We start from the raw sequence: 19,008 nt of genomic DNA on the forward strand, positions 1-19,008 counted from the left end.
CCGATGCTTTAGAAAAGGACACAGTTGAATCTAATATGGCACTAACCTTGCCTGTTATGGTAATGATGAAGGGAAACGAACGGAACAAGTGGAAACAAAAACTGAAGGTCAGTTATGGCGGCGTCCATGCACAGCTACTGCAAAGCGTCTATACGTTATATACTACAGGTAGGATACTGTGTTTCCGGAGTTTTTTTTTTTTTTTTTTTTCTCGTGAATTTCGTTTATCGGAGCTTATTTTTCGCTAAAAATCCCAGGTTTATCGGAGTTTATTTTTATTAGATTTCAAGTTTTCCGAAATTTGGAGTTCAATTTCACAATGCTCGCAATTAAAAAAAAAACAAAAAAAACAATGTTGAATGAACTTGGGGACTATGATCGTTCTCCTGGACAACTTGACGAGCTACAAGGCAAACCCCTTTTGTCAGTTGTTGGAGGTTTCAAAGGAAACGGAAGTGGCCTCTCAGGACCACTGACTCTGTCCTCCTATCAAATCTATTTGTAAAACACTGTCTTTTCTTGCTTTTTTTTATTTTATTGTTGTGACCTCGAAATTCGAAGTATTTCGGATAAATCCGATTTGACAGAAAATTCACTGGCGAGTGTTTTTCCGATTTCTTTTTCGGATTTATCCGAAAACACAGAACCCTTACTTAGGCAACCTGGAAGCTTGAGTGGGGGAAAGAACCATGAAACGCGCATGCATGTTGAAAAGGACCATGAAACGGTCGTCTCGCGCGATGAAACTGCTGGGTGTCGATAAAACTTTTAAGCCGATTAATCGCCACCCTTTAATCGATTCAGTAACCGATTAATCGGCCTCGTCCATTTACATACATAATATATTTAAAAAAAAATGTATATATTTTCCTTTTGCTGCAATATGTGACAAATGGAACAATGTACAAGTTAGATTCCGCATCAACCTCCATGCGTAGCTGAGAACAGTTGAAAGAGACTCACACTCACAGATTATTAGTTCAGCTGCATGAGGCAAAGAGATTTGTTCATATCCTCCGGCAAGAGCGACCTCCCTTGGTGGTTCACAATAGTCCATGCTGCGCTAAACGGATACTCGAACGACGTCGAGGTGGGCGGGACATGTGCAACCTTCTACAACTGTCTGGAGTTACAACTCTCGCTCCTATAGTTCACTTTAGGCTAGAAATTTTACCGAAAGTTTGCCCTTCATACAGTTGCATATACTCGTCCAGGTCTGCGTGATGAAAGCGCAAAATGAAGACGCCGAACTCTGGACATCTACCGCCATCTATGAGCGACGGCGGAAAGCTGAGTATCTGGTTGCCGCCGTCGCTCATAGATGGCGGCACCTTTCCACTCTGGCTTGCCGACTTGCGGCCGGCCATTACTTTCCATTGTACAGCTACAGTGGCCGTAGTACAGCTCCGCTGGTCTTCCTTCTTTACCAGAGTGGAAAGGCTGAAAGTGTGTTTACTTTCTTTTGATTCGTCAAGTTATTACCGACTAACCGGTTAAAAAAATTAATCGAGATTAAAACATTAATGGATTAGTCGGTAGGTTCATCAATCAATTGCCCAGCCCTATTTTTCACTAATTTGATTCGATCAGCGGCAGCTATTTTACAAAGGTGAAGTGAAACAGGGAAAGGACCAATCCAACGCATGCCTGAGAGAACCCTGAAGTGAGAACGAAAGAGTTTGGACCAGCCAACGCTCAGTACAATAGGTAGTACTCGGTTTCACAGCTATAGCTCGTATTCACCGCCAAAACAATAGTAAAACAAAACAACAACAAAAAAAAAAAAAACAGGTTTTTGGAGGAGCGTTATTTATTTCCTCTTTCTTGTTGTGAATTAAGATATCAGTAGGTGAACCTTAGGTCAGCTCTATGTTAATTTATCAAGACGTGCTTGCAGGTTTCGAGCGCCAAAAGCAGCGTTTCTTTCTTCGACAACCAAATCTTAGGAGAACTACTTTGCGCATGCGAAATGAGAACTTCCTGTTTTCTTGATGTCGCAAAGCGGTGTAGTAAACACCAACCCAGAAATACATTTAAAACCATTTAGAAATCGCATCTCTTATCTTTAGCATCAAATTGAAATAACGCTCGCAAGTTAGAGATGTTATTGTATACGGGGTGTTTCAGCGAAGACTTCCAAAAAGTCTTATTAATATGGTAGTTAAGAAAAAAAAAGATTAAAAAAAAACATACTGCTAAATAGTAAACAAGAATGAACTAACTGTCAATTAGTAAAAAATAAACATATGGCTCCAATTCGAAACGAGCTCAACGTTTCTAATTGAAACCATACGTTTATTTTCAAACCATAAAAAGTTAACGAGTGAATTTTAGTGAATTATTTAGCTAATTAGTGTGTGTCTGTGTGTGTTTTGCAATGCCTGACGTTTGTCATGACTGGCAGTGTATTTCCGAAAAGAGTTTTTTTTTTTCCTTATCCACCTTTTGGTAGGAATCCTTGAAAGAATTTGTTGAAACACCCGGTATGGTGTATTATTTCGTTCCATATTAAATAACATTTTTATGTCTGTTAGTATTTATATGCAGTGGCGTTATGTTTTTGTTTCTGGGTGATTCTGTGCTGCTAGACTGTACAGGGGGATCTTGCCTAGTCAGGCGACATCTGTGGCCTTGTGCCCCCATCCTCCTAAACGCATGTTCGAAGAAAAAGGTTATTCAAACAATAACGCTCGGATGAAACTTCTAGTTTCATTCGAGCTTAGGCTCGTGAACGTCATTTAGCGAGACGTATTACCGTGTACTAGACCGTCTAGCTTCTGCCGTGGGCCTTACAGCTCTTGTCAGTTTCGCAGAAACGATCTATTCTTATTTAGTCACACGGACAGTTTTCACGTGCGTACCCTTGGAACGTATTGCAGCCTGCAGGAAAAGTGCCACGGCGATCCAAGATTACTCGAGCGTGTGATCATCCCTGCATTGCCTCGGCAGTAAAACTACTAAAATTAATAAAAAAAAGAAAAAAGAGAGACCAATAAAGAGGGGTGTGACATCCCTCGAAGAATTCCGCGCGCCTGCTAGGGACTCGAAACGATCCAGAAGGCGCCACCGACAACGCGATAAGAGCAATGGATAAGAGAAAGAAGAGAAGGCGAACAAGCAGCCGTGCATCTGTTCCCCGCTCCTCGCACTGCGCCTCTTACCTCATACTCTCTCTCTCTCTCTCTCTCTCTCGGGCTGCCGGGATCTTTCTTTGGATATTTTCAAGGTAGCAGAAAGCCCGCTTGAATGTGCTCGAGTGGAAGGTATTTCCTTACTTTACTCAGCAGACGACGAGATAGACAGACGCCCTGCAGCCCTGGCGGCAAGATCAAAGCTAAGCCCGCCCAAATAAATAAATAAAATAAAGAAAAGAAAGAGATGTACCGACATCTTTTGAAAACTCGCGCCCGTTTCTCCCATTGGAGAATCAGAGTCACGAGAGAGAGCGCGCGCTTTTTGTTTCTGCTGTTTTTGCTCGACGACGAGCCTTCCGTCGCCATTTTTGTACCGAGAGCGGCGCGGCCGCGCTCTGCTCTTCGTTATGACGGGCTGCTGCGCCTTCGGGTGCAAGCGGCGTCACTCGGACGGGACAAAGCTTTTCAGCATTCCGTCCGGCAAGCGCGATGCAGCTCGCAGGAAGGTTTGGCTACACAGGATCGGCCGGGCCAACTTCGAGCCGACGCCATCCACGCGCCTCTGCGAGGTGAGTGGACGCGTGCCGAACTTTAGATTCGGCAAAGGTCGGCACTTGGCGAACTTTAAGTTCGAGAAAGATTCGGCGAAAATTCGGCAAATGTCTGCGCACGCGTGAGAACGCGGCGGGGCCGGCGGGCCGTGGATTGCAAATGGGCGCCGTGCGGTCGTGAGGTTGCCATCGTACATTGTAGTACAACCAGCGGTTACGGCGAGGCGTGGAGTAGGCAGCACGGTAACTGTGCTTATGTGAGCATTTGCGAGTGCGGTTCTCTTCAATCTTTTCTGCCTCAAGAACAGAAGATCGACCAGGAATTGACGCAGTCCACTGCGCAAGTGACGAATGATGCGGTACATTCTGAGTGGCGTGATTTTCATTTGACCTTTCCTGTGATGCAACGAGGTAGTTGAAACATTGACTGACAATTATTTTAAGCACTCCTCGCAATTATAATAATTCTCTTTGGGCTCACATGTAGTCTGTGCCAAAGCGAAACAATATTGCGTTTTGATAAGCGTTATTCCGCGTTTTTCGTGTATATGCATAAAACTATATTCAGAACTATCATGCTCGACGTTGCACACCCGACATTCCTAACACTTCACATCTTCCTAAACGTCCGTGTGTGTCCTAACATCAGAAACAGGCATTTTAAAGGTTGAAAACGAGACGTTTAAAGCTGACGTCAAGTGACTCAAGTCGAAAAACATGCATATTTACATTAATATTGTTATCTGTTCTGGTGAAGGCTCAACAACCGCTGCATTCGTTTTCGTGCACGAAACGGTGACTGCCATAAGAAGTAGGAACACAGTGCTATTGTCTTTATTTTAACAATGTACACACACACTTGCAGGCTTGCGCTGATGAGGCCTCAAAACCGAAACTTTCGTAGCATTATTCGTGAGGGCGACGCTACTACCCAACCTTGTTGTCACGCTACTTCTGCAGGTAACTGTAAAATTGCCAGTAAACACAAAAATGACAACGATACAATTGTCTTGTAGAAAATCAAATTATTTAGTAATAACTGTGTCAATATGCATTACATGTTGTATTTAAGTTTAAAAAAATACACATAAAACCTTCTTTTGACAGAAAAAAAAAGAAACTAAACATCAACTTTAAGTCTGGCAACAATGTATTTTTGCCGAATCATTGCCGATCTTTTTTTGTAAACGTTCCGCCCATCACTAGTATCGCACAGCACTTAGTGCATTTATGTATATATATATATATATATATATGAAAATAAATGTATGGTTTCAATTAGAAACGTTGAGCTCGTTGCTAATTGGAGCCATATGTTTATTTTTTACTAATTAACAGTTAGTTCATTCTTGTTTACTATTTAGCAGTATGTTTTTTTTTTTAATTTTTTTTTTCTCAAGTACTCTATTAATAAGAATTTTCGGAAGTCTTCGTTCAAACACCCCGTATACTTTAACATTTCTAACGAGCCAGCGTTATTTCAATTTGATGCTAAAGATAAGAGATGCGATTTCTAAATGGTTTTAAATGTGTGTATTGTTTTTGGAGTTACGAACCATTCCCATTATTTCTGGGTTGGTGTTTACTACACCCCTTTGCGACATCAAGAAAACAGGAAGTTCTCATTTCGCATGCGCAAAGTATGTTCTCATGAGATTTGGTTGTCGAAGGAAGAAACGCTGCTTTTGGCGCTCGAAACCTGCACGCACGTCTTGATAAACTAACATAGAGCTCACCTAAGACTCACCTACTGATATATTAATTCACGACATGAAAGAGGAAATGAGTAACGCTCCTCCAAAAACCTTTTTTTTTTTTTTACTATTGTTTTTGCGGTGAATACGAGCTATAGCTGTGAAACCGCGTTGGCTGGTCCAAACTCTTTCATTCTCACTTCAGGGTTCTCTCAGGCATGCGTTGGATTGGTCCTTTCCCCGTTTCACTTTACCTTTGTAAAATAGCTGCCCCTGATCGAATCAAATTAGTGAAGAATAGGGCTGGGCAATTGATTGATGAACCTACCGACTAATCCATTCATGTTTTAATCTCGATTAACTTTTTTAACCGGTTAGTCGGTAATAACTTGACGAATCAAAACAAAGTAAACACACTTTCAGCCTTTCCACTCTGGTAAAAAAGGAAGACCAGCGGAGCTGTACAATGGAAATTAATGGCCGGCCGCAAGTCGGCAAGCCAGAGTGGAAAGGTGCCGCCATCTATGAGCGACGGTGGCAACCAGAAACGTAGCTTGCCGTCGTTGCTCATAGATGGCGGTAGATGTCCAAAGTTCGGCGTCTTCATTTTTTTTTGCAGGAGACAGGATCCTGGGGAAATTATCCCTTAACAGCTCCGCTGTAAAAATTGAGCGCTTTCATCACGCAGACGTGGACGAGTGTATGTACCTGTACGAAGGGCAAACTTTAGGTGAAATTTCTAGCCTAAAGGAAACTGTAGGGGCGAGATTTGTAACCCCAGACAGTTGTAGAAGGTTGCACGTGTCCCGCCCACTTCGACGCCGTTCGAGTGTCCGTTTAGCGCAGCATGGACTATTGTGAACCACCAAGGGAGGTCGCTTTTGACGGAGAATGTCAACGAATCTCTTTGCCTCATGCAGCTGAACTAATAATCTGAGAGTGTGAGTCTCTTTCAACTGTTCTCAACTACACATGGAGGTTGATGCGAAATCTAACTTGTACATTGCTCCATTTGTCACATATTGCAGCAAAAAGGAAAATATATGCATTTTTTTTAAATATTATACTATGTATGTAAATGGACGAGGCCGATTAATCGGTTACTGAATCGATTAAAGGGTGGCGATTAATCGGCTTAAAAGTTTTATCGACACCTAGCAGTTTCATATATATATATATATATATATATACAGGGTGTCACAAAAGAAAATTTACACCGTCTTTTTTACCCCAAAAATAAACTAGGCATCGCCGAACGCTCATTGTCCGGCCAGTGGTAGCGCTAGAGGTCACAGCTAGATGCTAGAATTTCAGCCCGACCTTAATCAAAAGTTATAAGTGATTTTCTGAAAATTTCAATGGGAAAATGGAGCCCATTTTTGCCCGTTTTCGGTTTCTGGTGCCATAGAGCCCCATGTATTCGAAAACTCCTTCGGCCGCCATTTTCCCATTGAACTTTTCAGAAAATCACGTATAACTTTTGATTAAGATATCGGATCGGGCTGAAACTTTGGCATCTGGTTGTGACCTCTAGCGCTACCTTTGGGCGGAGAATAAGCGTTCGGCGATGCCTATAGTTTATTTTTGCGGCGAAAACGACCGTGTAAATTTTCTTTTGTGACACCCTGTATATATTTTTTTTTCGACATTTTGTAAACCCTGAGATGGGGAACGATAAAAAAAAAACAGACGAACACAACAAAATCTCAACAAAATTGGGATTTTGTTGTGTTCGTCCGTTTTTTTTTATCGTTCGCCATCTCAGGGTTTACAAGATGTCGGTTAATTACCAGCTCGCCTGCACTCTCTCACTGCTGACAATTTTTTTTTCTTATTTTTTTTTTTAGCTTTACAGATTTGTTTAAAAAAAGCCGTGAAAATGGGGGACAAAGAGCTCGATAAGGCGCCCCCTATAGTTCGATCTCCTGCCCATTAGCTGGCGATTTCAGAAGGTAGATTTTGCGCACGTATTAATCCAGGTGCGTTCCCTGCAGTGCGACGTTGAACGGTCGCCTATCCCTGATCTAAAATGTATAACAAAGCATTGCGCAGCGTGTATTTGTTACCAAGCACTATTATTCAAATGGTGGCTTAAAACAATTTCGCAAGCAAAACCTCTAATACCCCTGTCAGACGGGCATTTTAAAGGCCTTTAGAACAAGCTCCTTTATAAAATCGGCGAACCAGGGCATGCCGTAGGGCACGTGCGCACTCAACATCGCGAGCTGATTGGCCGATTTTATAAAGTAACTTAGTAAAAAGGACCCTTAGAACGCCGTCTGACACGGTTATTAGGCACACACAACGACATATAATCCCTAGAATGCATAGGAATTACGAAAAAAAAAAAGGTTACGAAATTTTTATATACCTACTATTTAAACAAACTTCCAAAAGAATCGATGAATATTAATTCGCTGAAGAAAGTAAGAAAAACGGGCGGCGCAGAAAAGCTCACCCCGGAGAAAAGCTTACCGCCAACTGTTCGATGCGGAGAAAAGCTCATACGCTTTTCACGGATTCGGAGAAAAGCTCACTTGCGAATCTTATCGGGCGCGTTCACTCGAGTGAATTATGTCCACACATCAGGCCCTCTTCTTAGCGTCGGGCGGGGTGTCATTTAGTCAATAAAGGTTTACTCAGGCACACACAACTAAAGTATGCTGGAGCTTGGGAATTCATTTTCAAAATATAAATACGTCCAGGTGTTGTGAGACAAATATCAAATAAATGATTTCAACAGAACACCAGTAGAAAAGATGTGGGTACTTTTTTTCTGCTTTATATTAGCTTTGATCTTGCCGCGAGGGCTGCAGGGCGTCTAGCTTGTCGTCTGCTGAGTAAAGTAAGGAAGTAGCACATTCCAGTGAACGTTCTGTGATCTTGCAAAGATCCAGAGATCCCGGTGGCCCGAGAGAGAGGGAACAAAATCAAATTGGTCGCTGCATATGTTTACTGCTGCATCAATTCGCGTAGAACTACGGCCGTAGTTGAAGAAACGTCCACGGGCTTATGGCAGATGACGATGTCGGGTGCGCAAAAAGCGAACGCCCGCGGCTCGGAGTCCGGTAGAGGCAAATGTCCAGCCCCTCGCGTCGCCATCTCCGAGGCGCATATGCGGAACTGCGCCACATTGCCTATTGTCGACATTTCGCCATTTGTTTAAGCGGCGGTTTCAACTCTCGCCTCATTCAAACAGAAAAAGAAAAGAAAAATCGAATATCTTTTATCCCGTTTACGTCAGAATTAAATTTCGTAACACTCACGCGAAACAGGTTGACATAAAAGAGGAAGGAGAACTACAGCCAGGGTGAAGAATGAAAATCAAGAGGACTTAAATCGTGATTCAAATCGGACCAATTTTAAATAAATATGTTACTTTTTTTTTAATTACCATTTGTTTATTATTTTATGCTTTCAGTATGAGCATATGTTCTGTATTTAAATCGAAGAATCATCGCGCAAGAAAGATTTATACCGGACAGAGCACGAGCAAAAAGCAGTGGTCTTCGGAGCGGATAGATGCATTGAGCTTTATTTCTACTTCCGAAACGACTTCGTTCGTCAGTTACGTCACATCTTTTTTGCGATGAAATCAGAACGCAAAAGATAAAAACGAAAACTCGGAACTGAGTAATCACATGTTGTCAGAAAATCAGATCGCGAAAAAGAACAACCAATCCAGCTTTTTCGCTAACAAAAAAACTACGCTCTGTTTGTTCCAGTGTGGCGGGGTTTTCATCAACGTCCTTAGATTAGCTCAGTTACGGCAGTGCTCATAGACGCCTGCATGCACGAGCAGTACCCCCCCCCCTTCATTCACCACGACTCGCCTCCTATCGTTCGACGCGCCGGACGGCTGCTTTGGTAACTGCAGCATATTCTATGGGATACGTTAATCTTGTTGAGTAAAGTCGGAGCAGTTTTTTTTTTTTTTTATCATTATGATTCCCGGCTTTTGGAATATTTTTGCATTCTATGGGATACGTACGTTTCGAAGCACAGCGTCTAGATGGCGTTCCACCGTTCTCTGTGGAACACATAGTTCGTAAACGAAAATCTAGATGGCGCATCGATCGACGGAAGGGACTGAAGTGAGTGAAGGGGGGTCCCCCTTCCGAGGGAGTTCCACAACCGAGGTATTCTAGAAAAGTTGGTTTTCAGGAGCAAAAAGCTGTTACTAATTCTTTTTTCCGCATTGTTTATTTTTACTGGTCGGAAGAATTGATCAAACAACCTGCCGTGTTTAAAAATGCATAAATAGTGATAAATAATCCATATGTTCTAGGTACGGTGATATTAGTATAACTTAAATCAACCAAATCTAACTTAATTGTTTTTAGATTTAAATTTGTTAAGCATTATTTTTTTCCTATTTTGCTTACAGCTGAGCGACCTGATGTGAAGTGTATACAGTGCATGGCACTGTCAACATAAATGAACAATAAGCTTTTTTTTTTACATCTTAGTGTTTGTTTTTAAAACTGGAAATTGCTCATTCGGGGCATAAGCGTACGCGATAAAAGTTTGACGCTGATTAACCCCTTCCCTAAGTAAAATGCGACAAATCGTATCGCGCTAACTCTGTTGCACGGTGTACCAACTGCGTGAGAGGCGCCTAGAACAGTGTTATTATTATTGCTATTAAATGATAATGACCACTTCACATAATAATTTAATTCGAGGTGAGCTTCTCTCTGGGTCTGTCAAAACACTGGTGAGCTTTTCTCCGGACCTGTACAAAAGTAAAGTGGGTGAGCTTCTCTCCGGTGAGCTTATCTCCAGTAAGCTTATCTCCAGTGAGCTTCCGGTAAGCGTTTTTCCTGGATTAAAAAACAAAACAAATAGAGAGTGGTCCTTAAAAGAGAATGGTAGTATAGGTAATTTAACTGCTTGATAAATGTGATATTTTTGTATCTTTTTTTTTAGAATGTAAAAAAAAATTGGGTTGTGTGTGTGTTTATACAGCCTAGAACTTGGTCTGCCTCACAGGGGCGACGAGTCTCCCAGCTGTAGATGAGAAATTTAGCCAGTGCGGTACAGCCGCTAGCCTGGGGTCTTTAACGTGCATCACGCAGTAGTGATACACGACCGCACGCCGGTACGATGCTCATCCAGATCGAAACGGGCAGGGGTGGGGCTCGAACCCAGGATCCCTGGGTTCTGCAGCGCGAGCTTTCGCTCCACGTGCTCCGAGCTGGTGTGCGCTAGACCACTCGGCCACCGATCCCCCCCTTTTTTTTTTTTCTTTTTTTTTAGAATGTATAAAGCGTGTGTAAAGTGCTTTCTGAATAGAGAGCAATGATCGCTGAACAAATTTCAATGCATGACGCAGCTTTGTTGTTGTTTTTTTTTGGTTGTCTCGTGTTAACAAAATATGCATTTCATCTTCGTTTTTTTTTTTTTTTTTTTTTTTTTTTTTTTTGTAAGCATAGTTTGAATGTGCACAAGATATATTTTTGTAAAGGAAAGTGTCTTGAGCGTTCAGATATTTTGTTGATAAATAATGGCGAGCATGTGATTTTGGTATATTGCATTTTTCTATTTGCCCGAAAAATTGTTATTTAGATTGTGAAAAAGAGGGGGAATTCACAAAGCATAGCGTCGATTGCAAGGCCCCGTCAAACAAGCCTTTACGGCTTTGACGGGCCCTATTGATGTATTTATGCTGATTGAAACAATGAAATAATAATAATAATAATTATTATTATTATTATTATTATTATTATTATTATTATTATTATTATCGGCTAAAGGATCCACCCAATTGCACACAGCAAAAGATTCGCTACATTTCATTTCATTTCATTTCATTTTATTACCTCAAAGGCACTCGACTTGCGAGCGCATTACATGAGGGGGGAAATTCATAATATACATTTAGAACTTCAAAACAGTATTTTCGCGTATATACTATTTACATCTTAGAATAATACGCACAAAAATGCACTGGGAAAAACGTGCACACAAAAGAGCAGGAAAAAGAACACATACATGATATAACATTGCAATTTCATATATTGTGACATAATTGAATGGGTGTAAACAAAAATTAACGCAAAAAAAAGATCAAGATGAAAATGCACAAATATACAAGAGCGTGCAAGGCAAATAAATATCAAGGTAGAGACCGCTTACTAACTGCTCATTCCGATGTACTGTTCACATTTTAATTTATATGCTGCTAGGTTAGTCTCCGATACCACTTCGTATGGCATATCGTTCCAATCTCTAATGCACATGACAACAGGCGATTAGGGAAATAATAGTGTGCGTGATTTGGGCGGCTGAATCTTGAGTTGGTGATCCGTTCTGGGTGATATATAGGAGGGCGGTTTGCAGTAGGTTTGCCTAAAAGTTGATGCGCTATTGAAAATGGTATGAAACAGACATAGTCGTGACAGCCGCCGACGTTTCTCAAGAGAATGTAGACCGAGGTTGTTTTTTAGTCACGTGACGCTAGTGAATGATGAATAGTCAGAGGAAATAAATCGGGCTGCCTTATTCTGGACGGACTCCAGTCTATCGACAAGGTATGCCTGATGAGGACTCCAAACAGCGCTAACGTATTCTAGTTTTGGAAGTATCAGCGAATTGTAGGTAAGCAATTTAGTGGACGGAGGTGCGAGAGATATATCTCTTTTCAAGAAGCCGAGGGTTTTATGAGCACTTGCTACTATGCAATCTACCTGATAAGACCAGTTTAACGTTTCTGTAAAGTGGACACCAAGGTACTTGTAAACAGACACCCTGTCGATGTTGCGTCATTGAAGGAAACATGGATTGGATGTTCCTCTTTCTTTCCCCAGGAACACTTCACCGAGGACCAATTCGAGCCACTGGTCCTTCAGAACCACGGCATCCGAAAGCTGAAGCCAGACGCCACCCCGAGCATTTTCGTCCACCGCAAGCACCGGGTCAAACGTAAGACGACGGTATTTGTTTTCTGTAGCAACAAAATACAAGTCAGGTGGAGAATGAAAGAAGCAGTCCGATCCTTCTTGGGATACAGATAAAGTCATTGCGGAACAAAAAAAAATCTTTCAGCCTTTCTATTTTGGTGAAGAAGGAAGACCAGCGGAGCTGTACAATGGAAAGTAATGGCCGGCCGCATGTCGGCAAGCCAGAGTGGAAAGGCTGCCGCCATCTATGAGCGACGGCGACAACCAGATACGTGGTTTGCCGCCGTCGTTCATAGATTCCGTTAGGTGCCCAGAGTTCGGCGTCTTCATTTCTTTGCGGGGGACACGATCCTGGGGAAACTATCCCTTAACAGCTCCGCTGTAAAACAATAAGCGAACGTATTTGGTCAAATTCCCTTCGACTGACTATTTCGTCCGTACACCTTAGAATTAAACGTCCTATATCATGTGCAGTTTCACTCGAGTGAAGCTCGAGCTTGCATCGCGCCCTGTCCCTGTCTCACACAGGCACATCATCAGCCTGCAGCGCAGCCCCTGCTGCTGATCAAGACACAACAGCCACGAGCAATACAGTCCGTGAGTGGGACTTTTGCTGAATGCTGCTGGTTTCGCACAGAGTGCACAACTCAATATCGCCTTCCACTCTTTCATCCACACCCACCACACATGCGGACCATGACGCCCGCTTGCCACAGCTCTCTGTACAAGGTTAGGACAGTATGCTGTCCGTAACCGGCTATAGCAGTAGATAATATGATCGTACTTTAACGCTTCACCTTTTTTCCTAACAATTGTTCCTCATACCGATTGGCTATGAATGCCCCACATGCAGGCCCACAAACTCCTTCAGCCTTCGGTGACCCACAGCCTCTGCCAGCAGCTGCGGCTGATGTTGTCGACCGTAAGGGCTTCTTTCTTGCAGTCAGCGGCATCATCAGCATCATTATCGTCCCGACGGATCTGCTGCGTCTGATGGCCTCCTTCTTCCCCGTGTCACGCAGGTACCACGTCAGCCTGTAGTGCGTCCTCTGCTCCTCACCAAGACGAAAGCGGTGGTGTGAACGGTAAGTAGCGACTTTCTATAGCACGGCTCGACATATACGGCGTCACCGTTCTTGTCTAATAAAACGGTATAAAAAACAGAAACATACACGCACACACACACCAGTCGGAGACTCGTTGTTGTAAGCACCATGCTGATGCTATGCCCTTCTTCGGTCGTGTTCTTTTAACAGGGAGCTCTTCGAGCACCCGGCCTGTCTCTGAAATCGCTGTGGCTGCGCTCCATAAGAGGATCGAGGAGCTAGAGGAGCAGCTACGAAGCACGAAACGAAGGCTGTCGCTCTCGCAACGACAGAGGAACAAAGCCGTCGAAGAAAAGAACTCGCTGGGGAAACAACTCCATCGGTTTCTGGCGCCCGACCAGCTGCAGTGCATGGGAAGTTCCACCATGAAAGGGACCCCGTGGTCGACGGCAACCATCGAGAAAGCGCTGAAGCTGAGGTTGGCGTGCGGGGCGCGAGGGTTCAATGTCGTCAGGGAGCTTGCCGCACCGCTGCCGACTGAACGGACCTTGCAGAGATACCTCGAAAAGTTCAAGTTTTCGCCCGGGAACCTACACAATGTGCTGCAATCGCTCGCTGTCAAAGTGAGTCGAGGAAGCGGCGATTTCACTCTTATTGTCCTTTGTCATGTAGGCGGTAGTCAGTAATTAGAGGTTATACTTTTTTTTTTTTTTTTTTTGCAATTGCCTACAGGGTAATGTAGTTTGGTTGCGCGACCACTCTTTTACGCATCACTGTGAGCAGGGCTCGCGACGCTTTCATTTTTGTGTATCAAAGTTTCGGAATCAAGCAACAAAAACGCGAGAACTGATCTATGAATATCTCAAAGCGCTGCTTTTCGTAAAATGTTTAAATTGGTGTAGCCTCAGGAAGTAATTTCTGTTCATAATGCAATTGCAACATAATCCATAAGCAAAAAGCAAAAAAAAAAAAAAAAGAGACCGGGTAAACATATAGTAAAAACATTTCTGTAACCCCCTCCCTCGGAGGCAATCAGTTAATCGAAAGATTGATTCATCTAAAACTCAAAAAAGTATTTTTTTTTGTTTTTTGTTTTTTATGGGTTGTTTTTAGTTGTCGCTGCGAAGCGGCATGTACGGGTGGGCCAGGTGGGTTAACGTTTTTGCAATGAGCCGCCGCAGACTGTCGCCGCGAACGCGCGACGAAATGTCCCTACAGCGTGCAACTCTCATAACGGATGTCAGTGAAACGTTTGTGGCGATAAAACGTGTGTCCACGTACGATACAGACACCCCCCCCCCCTCCCCCTCAACACACACAGACACAATTTTTTCTCATACCTGTTGTTATATAAAAACAAACATCCTGTACACCCATACATTACAGACAGATGTCAATTACACAAACACAACGTATCCTTTTGTACGCAGGATTTGCACTTTTCCTAACTTGATGACTGCAGCGGAGCAAACGTTTGAGCTTCATAATAGCAAATCAAATATACCGGTTGTGTTTTCTTTGCAGTGCTGCAATTCGTTGACTGGGTTGATGGGGACATTGCACGCAAATTCGATAATCCTTGTTTCCTTGTTTATCTTCCTTGTCTACAGGTGAACTTTATGGAAGACCACGAGCGACATGCCGTCCTCATGCTCGGTGAGATCCAGCTCACGACAGGACTCGCTTGTGAGCAGGAAACCGGCATTTCAACTCCTCCTTCAGTGGATGGCACTCGTCCGGAAGATGTGACGGTCACACACGGTCACGTGTTCATGTTGGGTGGTGTAACAACCCACTGGAGGCAGACAGTCGCGTACCACGTTACCGAGAATTCTTTCGGCAGTGACGCTGTCAAGAGTGTCACCCTAGCCATTCTTCAGGAATGTGAACAATTCGGCATCCGAGTAGATGACGTCGTCAGCGACATAGGAAATAAAAACTAAAGCCCTCCCCCGCCCGCCCGCCGAATAAAACCCATTCCTCCTATGCAGTGTTTTTTTTTTTTTTTTTGCTTTTGTTTTTTTGCTGGTGTAATGTGGCACCGCCTGGATTGTTTGAAAAAAAACGGACGCCTGCTTCAACGTGCTCGGTTGAGAGGTTGTTCTTGAGCTTTCATTTCAGTCACGATTTTCCGCATGTTTCGTGTGACTGGCTACTCACTTACAAAAACAGGTGTCCTCATTATTTTTAATTTTTTTGGACTTAATGACTTTCTGGGTTCCTACTGAATTCCTTTATAATCGCACTTTGTTTTGATTATTGTCAAAAAAAAATAGGGATTTTTTTTTTGTAGTTTAATTTATAAAAATATTAAAAATAAGTTGTAATTACGTTTTTTGTCGGGTCCGGACATTCAGACATTTCGTCGAACACCGTTTTATCGAACGCCGTTTCATCGAACGCCGTTTCACCGAAGCCGTTTCATCGAACGCCTTTTCATCGAACGCCTTTACAGCCTGTAATATTTTTGTAATTTATTTTAATTTTTATACACAACGTCATCTAATTCTCCTTTTTTTTTTAAATTACAGGATGCAGTGACGAGATAACTGCCTTTCCCATGTCACATGAAACAATCAAAAATGAGACAAAAAACAGAAACAATGTGCTTTCTGGGAAGCGTGTAGTGTTTTATTGTCTTACAGCGTGTACGCGTAACCTTCATGTGAAGATCCGGAAGGGTTCTGTCTTCTTGGGTGACGAGAGTACACCCAGGGCTTTACTACTGTCTGGTGCGGGTTGGTCTTCCTAAGAAAACATTCTGAAGATCGTTCATAGGCAAAAGGGTCGGTGATAAAGTTGACAGCGAAGAGGAGGGGGTTCCAGTCCGGGTGTAGCCCGAAACAATGTTGGCAGACACTTTGTGCAGCTTTTGTCTCTATAAAGTTTGAAAACTAAAAAAAAAAAAAAAAAAAAAAAAAAAGTTTCATCTGAGCATAAAGTTGATAATCGAGTATCAAACTAAAAAAAAAAAAAAAAGAAAGAAACGTTTAATCTGAGCATGAAGCTGATAATCAGAGTATCGTTATATTTTATTTCGTCTGCTCTCCTGGCAGAGTATCGTTATATTATAAGCGTGCTGTCCGGGCAGTTAAATGCTTTCCGTGAATAAACCTTGAACTAAGCGTAAGGGTGCAAAGGAGCTGGTGTGGCTTGTACATTACTGAAACACCCAGACAGACGGTAAAAAATGACACACACTTAAAAGTATTTTAAGTGTCGGTCCTTTACCTGCAGGGTGATGGTTTCAGTCGTGTACATGAGCAAAGCTTTTCAGTAAGTCGCATACCCATTTGTTTTTATTTCTTTTTATACCAATTTTTTTATTTCTAGTACTTTGATTCCACCTTCAAAACAGTTTCACAAGTGACTACTTTAGTCTTAACAAATGCGAGGTAAAACATCTTTAAAGCACTGTTATGCTCCAAAACTTGGTACAGAGAAGTTCGATGAAACGCATTCGATGAAATGGCGTTTGAGGAAATGTTCATTCATTTGATGAAACGGCGTTCGATGAAATGTCGGCTACCCGTTTTTTGTACGTTATTTTCTAAAAAAATTCAAAAGAAAAAAAAATAGACTTTTTGTAGACTCAAAAAGAAATTGTGATGACGTTTTTGTAAGTTATTTTCTTAAAAAATAAATAAAAAGAAAACTTGTTGACATTATTTTTTACAATATTTTATAGAAAGGGGAAATATTATTTTTTGTTATTTTATTAAACATATTCGGAGCTTTTTTTTTTTTTAATTTAGAAGAATAGCAGCTCACTTTTTTTTTAATATTGAAGGGGAAAGACATTTACAGATTTTCCCCTGTTGAAATATTTGTAAGAGTTCTAAAAATGATAGTAAGTTGATTTGCACTTTTTCTTTCAATTTAGGATACTTTTTTTTTTTTCGGAATCAGAGGACAAAGGCAAATGAACTTCTTCATTTCCTTTGTCCACCGTCCGACGTAACACCGTCCGACGTAACAAAAATAAAATTAAACTTACGTCCCACGTAGCATAAAAGTTTGCTGTGCCTTGCGTTACGTCCGGACGGACCGCTGAAACGAGTGACCTTAATAACCCCCCCCCCCCTCCCCCCCTTCTCTTTCTCGCCCGTAAACACTGAAAATCGATAACATTTCTTCTAGGAGCTGTTTTTGTGTATGCTGTTTTAGCGAGTGCGCCGAATCATTATTAGTTGTACCAATGCCTTTCAGTAAGAGATAAGAGTCCACGATCTTCGAAACACTGTTTTCACCTTGACATACTCTAGAGAAGGAGATCGGACACTTGGAACCTTAATAAGTGCTGAGGTGGACACCGGCCAAATGATTACCTTCAATATGTAGGCTATATAAGGCTCTGGAGCAGTTAACGGGACTGTGATTCTGGCGTTGAGTGTTTCATGGTGTGTTTCTGTTCATTTCTAATGTGTATTTGAGGGATGTGTATGTACCACAGGGACAATATTTCCTAACAAAATAAAAACAAATATATAAAAAATACACTAAGAGCTTACGTGTATGCAAGCTGCTTACACGTGAAGCAAGCAGCGCACCGGCTCCTTCGCGGCGCGACATGGCTAAAAGCAGAGCGTAGAAGGAGGTGTTGGTAGAACCAACACCACCTGTTGGTAGAACACGTGAAACCGTAGGGACCAGGAGAAGGAGTGAAAATTTGCCGCTCTCCCCTCCCCCCCCCCCCCCCCCCTTTTTTTTTTCGGCCACGCCAGGCAAAAGTATTTGTGGGCCACGCCCACAAATACTTTTGCCTGACACGTGACCCGGGAGGCGGGAGAGGGGGCGGCTGCGCGCGCGCCACAGCGCCATGGAGAGGCCTTCCCTGTGGGGTGCCGTTCCTTGCAACTATGACGCGTCCCGTTCGGTCAGCTAATGGAAAATGGGAATTTAGCTCGCGTTTTTGAGCGGGTACACAGACGCCGCGGGAATTTAGGTCGCGTTTCTCGCGGTTAGAGACGCCGCCGGCTTTGCTCCATGGGATAGTTAAAAGGACGCTGACAATCACACCCCCCCCCCCCCCCCCCCTTTTCCTCTAAAAAAAAAAAAAAAAAAGTTTTATATTTTGCCAGGTTACCTCTTATCGTCTCAGAAGACTACCCACTCAATATTTTGCTACAGCGTCACATATATTTTTAATAAAGTAAAAAAAAAAAAACAAGAAAGAAACGCAACTGCTCGAAACCGGAACCGAAACTGGACTGGGGAGGAAGAAGAATTATAGAGGAGGAGAAAGTTACCAAAAGTCACGTGGCTGTGCAACTTTTTTTTATTTCTTCTCTCAATCAACGTATTTCCAGATTTTTACAAGCCACAAAAAATGGGTATAATATTTTTGTCTATTTTTAGCTTGGAGTGTGTGCCTTCGATGACCCACGACTTTTATTATCTTTGGTGGTTGTGTCTAAACCATAGAAAACGGTAGGTGGTTATCATTTGAGCCTGTTCTCGTTTGGCCCTTCTCAGAACAACCATTCTCAAAAAGATCTTCTCACTTTGACCCGTCGCATTTGACTCTTTCCACTCCAAAATTCTTTTTTTTTTTTTTCGGTTAATATTAATAAATACATATTTTTTTTTTGTCTGTGTGTGTGCCACGCTACTGCCTTACTCTCTCTGCTAAGGATTTTGGCAGTGCCTTGAGGTCGTCGTGTAAAGCTACTGGCTGACAA

General features: G+C 42.5%; 1 protein-coding gene across 3 annotated transcripts; it reads left to right on the forward strand.

The window, feature by feature from the left end:
• Positions 1–3,448: 3,448 nt before the first annotated feature.
• Positions 3,449–15,317, forward strand: LOC8036853. 3 transcript variants are annotated; one of them, XM_042286356.1, is made up of 8 exons: positions 3,449–3,703; positions 12,189–12,303; positions 12,810–12,877; positions 12,959–13,010; positions 13,135–13,203; positions 13,304–13,366; positions 13,535–13,950; positions 14,938–15,317. In XM_042286356.1, the coding sequence occupies exons 1-8, from the start codon at positions 3,542–3,544 to the stop codon at positions 15,268–15,270; spliced, it is 1,278 nt and encodes a 425-aa protein (XP_042142290.1). In that variant the 5' UTR covers positions 3,449–3,541; the 3' UTR covers positions 15,271–15,317. The 3 variants fall into 3 exon arrangements, with proteins under 3 accessions (XP_042142290.1, XP_042142291.1, XP_040359001.2); XM_042286357.1 differs by having other exon boundaries at positions 3,451–3,703; positions 13,538–13,950; XM_040503067.2 differs by lacking the exon at positions 12,959–13,010 and having other exon boundaries at positions 3,451–3,703; positions 12,810–12,878; positions 13,538–13,950.
• The last annotated feature ends 3,691 nt before the right edge of the window (positions 15,318–19,008 follow it).

The sequence above is a fragment of the Ixodes scapularis genome, unplaced genomic scaffold (genome assembly GCF_016920785.2).
Source record: "Ixodes scapularis isolate PalLabHiFi unplaced genomic scaffold, ASM1692078v2 PGA_scaffold7__128_contigs__length_106722199, whole genome shotgun sequence".
NCBI lineage: Eukaryota > Metazoa > Arthropoda > Arachnida > Ixodida > Ixodidae > Ixodes > Ixodes scapularis.

Coding starts and splice junctions, on each gene's coding strand:
- LOC8036853 (XM_042286356.1), top strand. CDS start 3,542: ATGACGGGCTGCTGCGCCTTCGGGTGCAAGCGGCGTCACTCGGACGGG. Junction 3,704..12,188: donor CATCCACGCGCCTCTGCGAG/GTGAGTGGACGC, acceptor TTCTTTCCCCAG/GAACACTTCACCGAGGACCA. Junction 13,011..13,134: donor GCCACAGCTCTCTGTACAAG/GTTAGGACAGTA, acceptor CCCCACATGCAG/GCCCACAAACTCCTTCAGCC.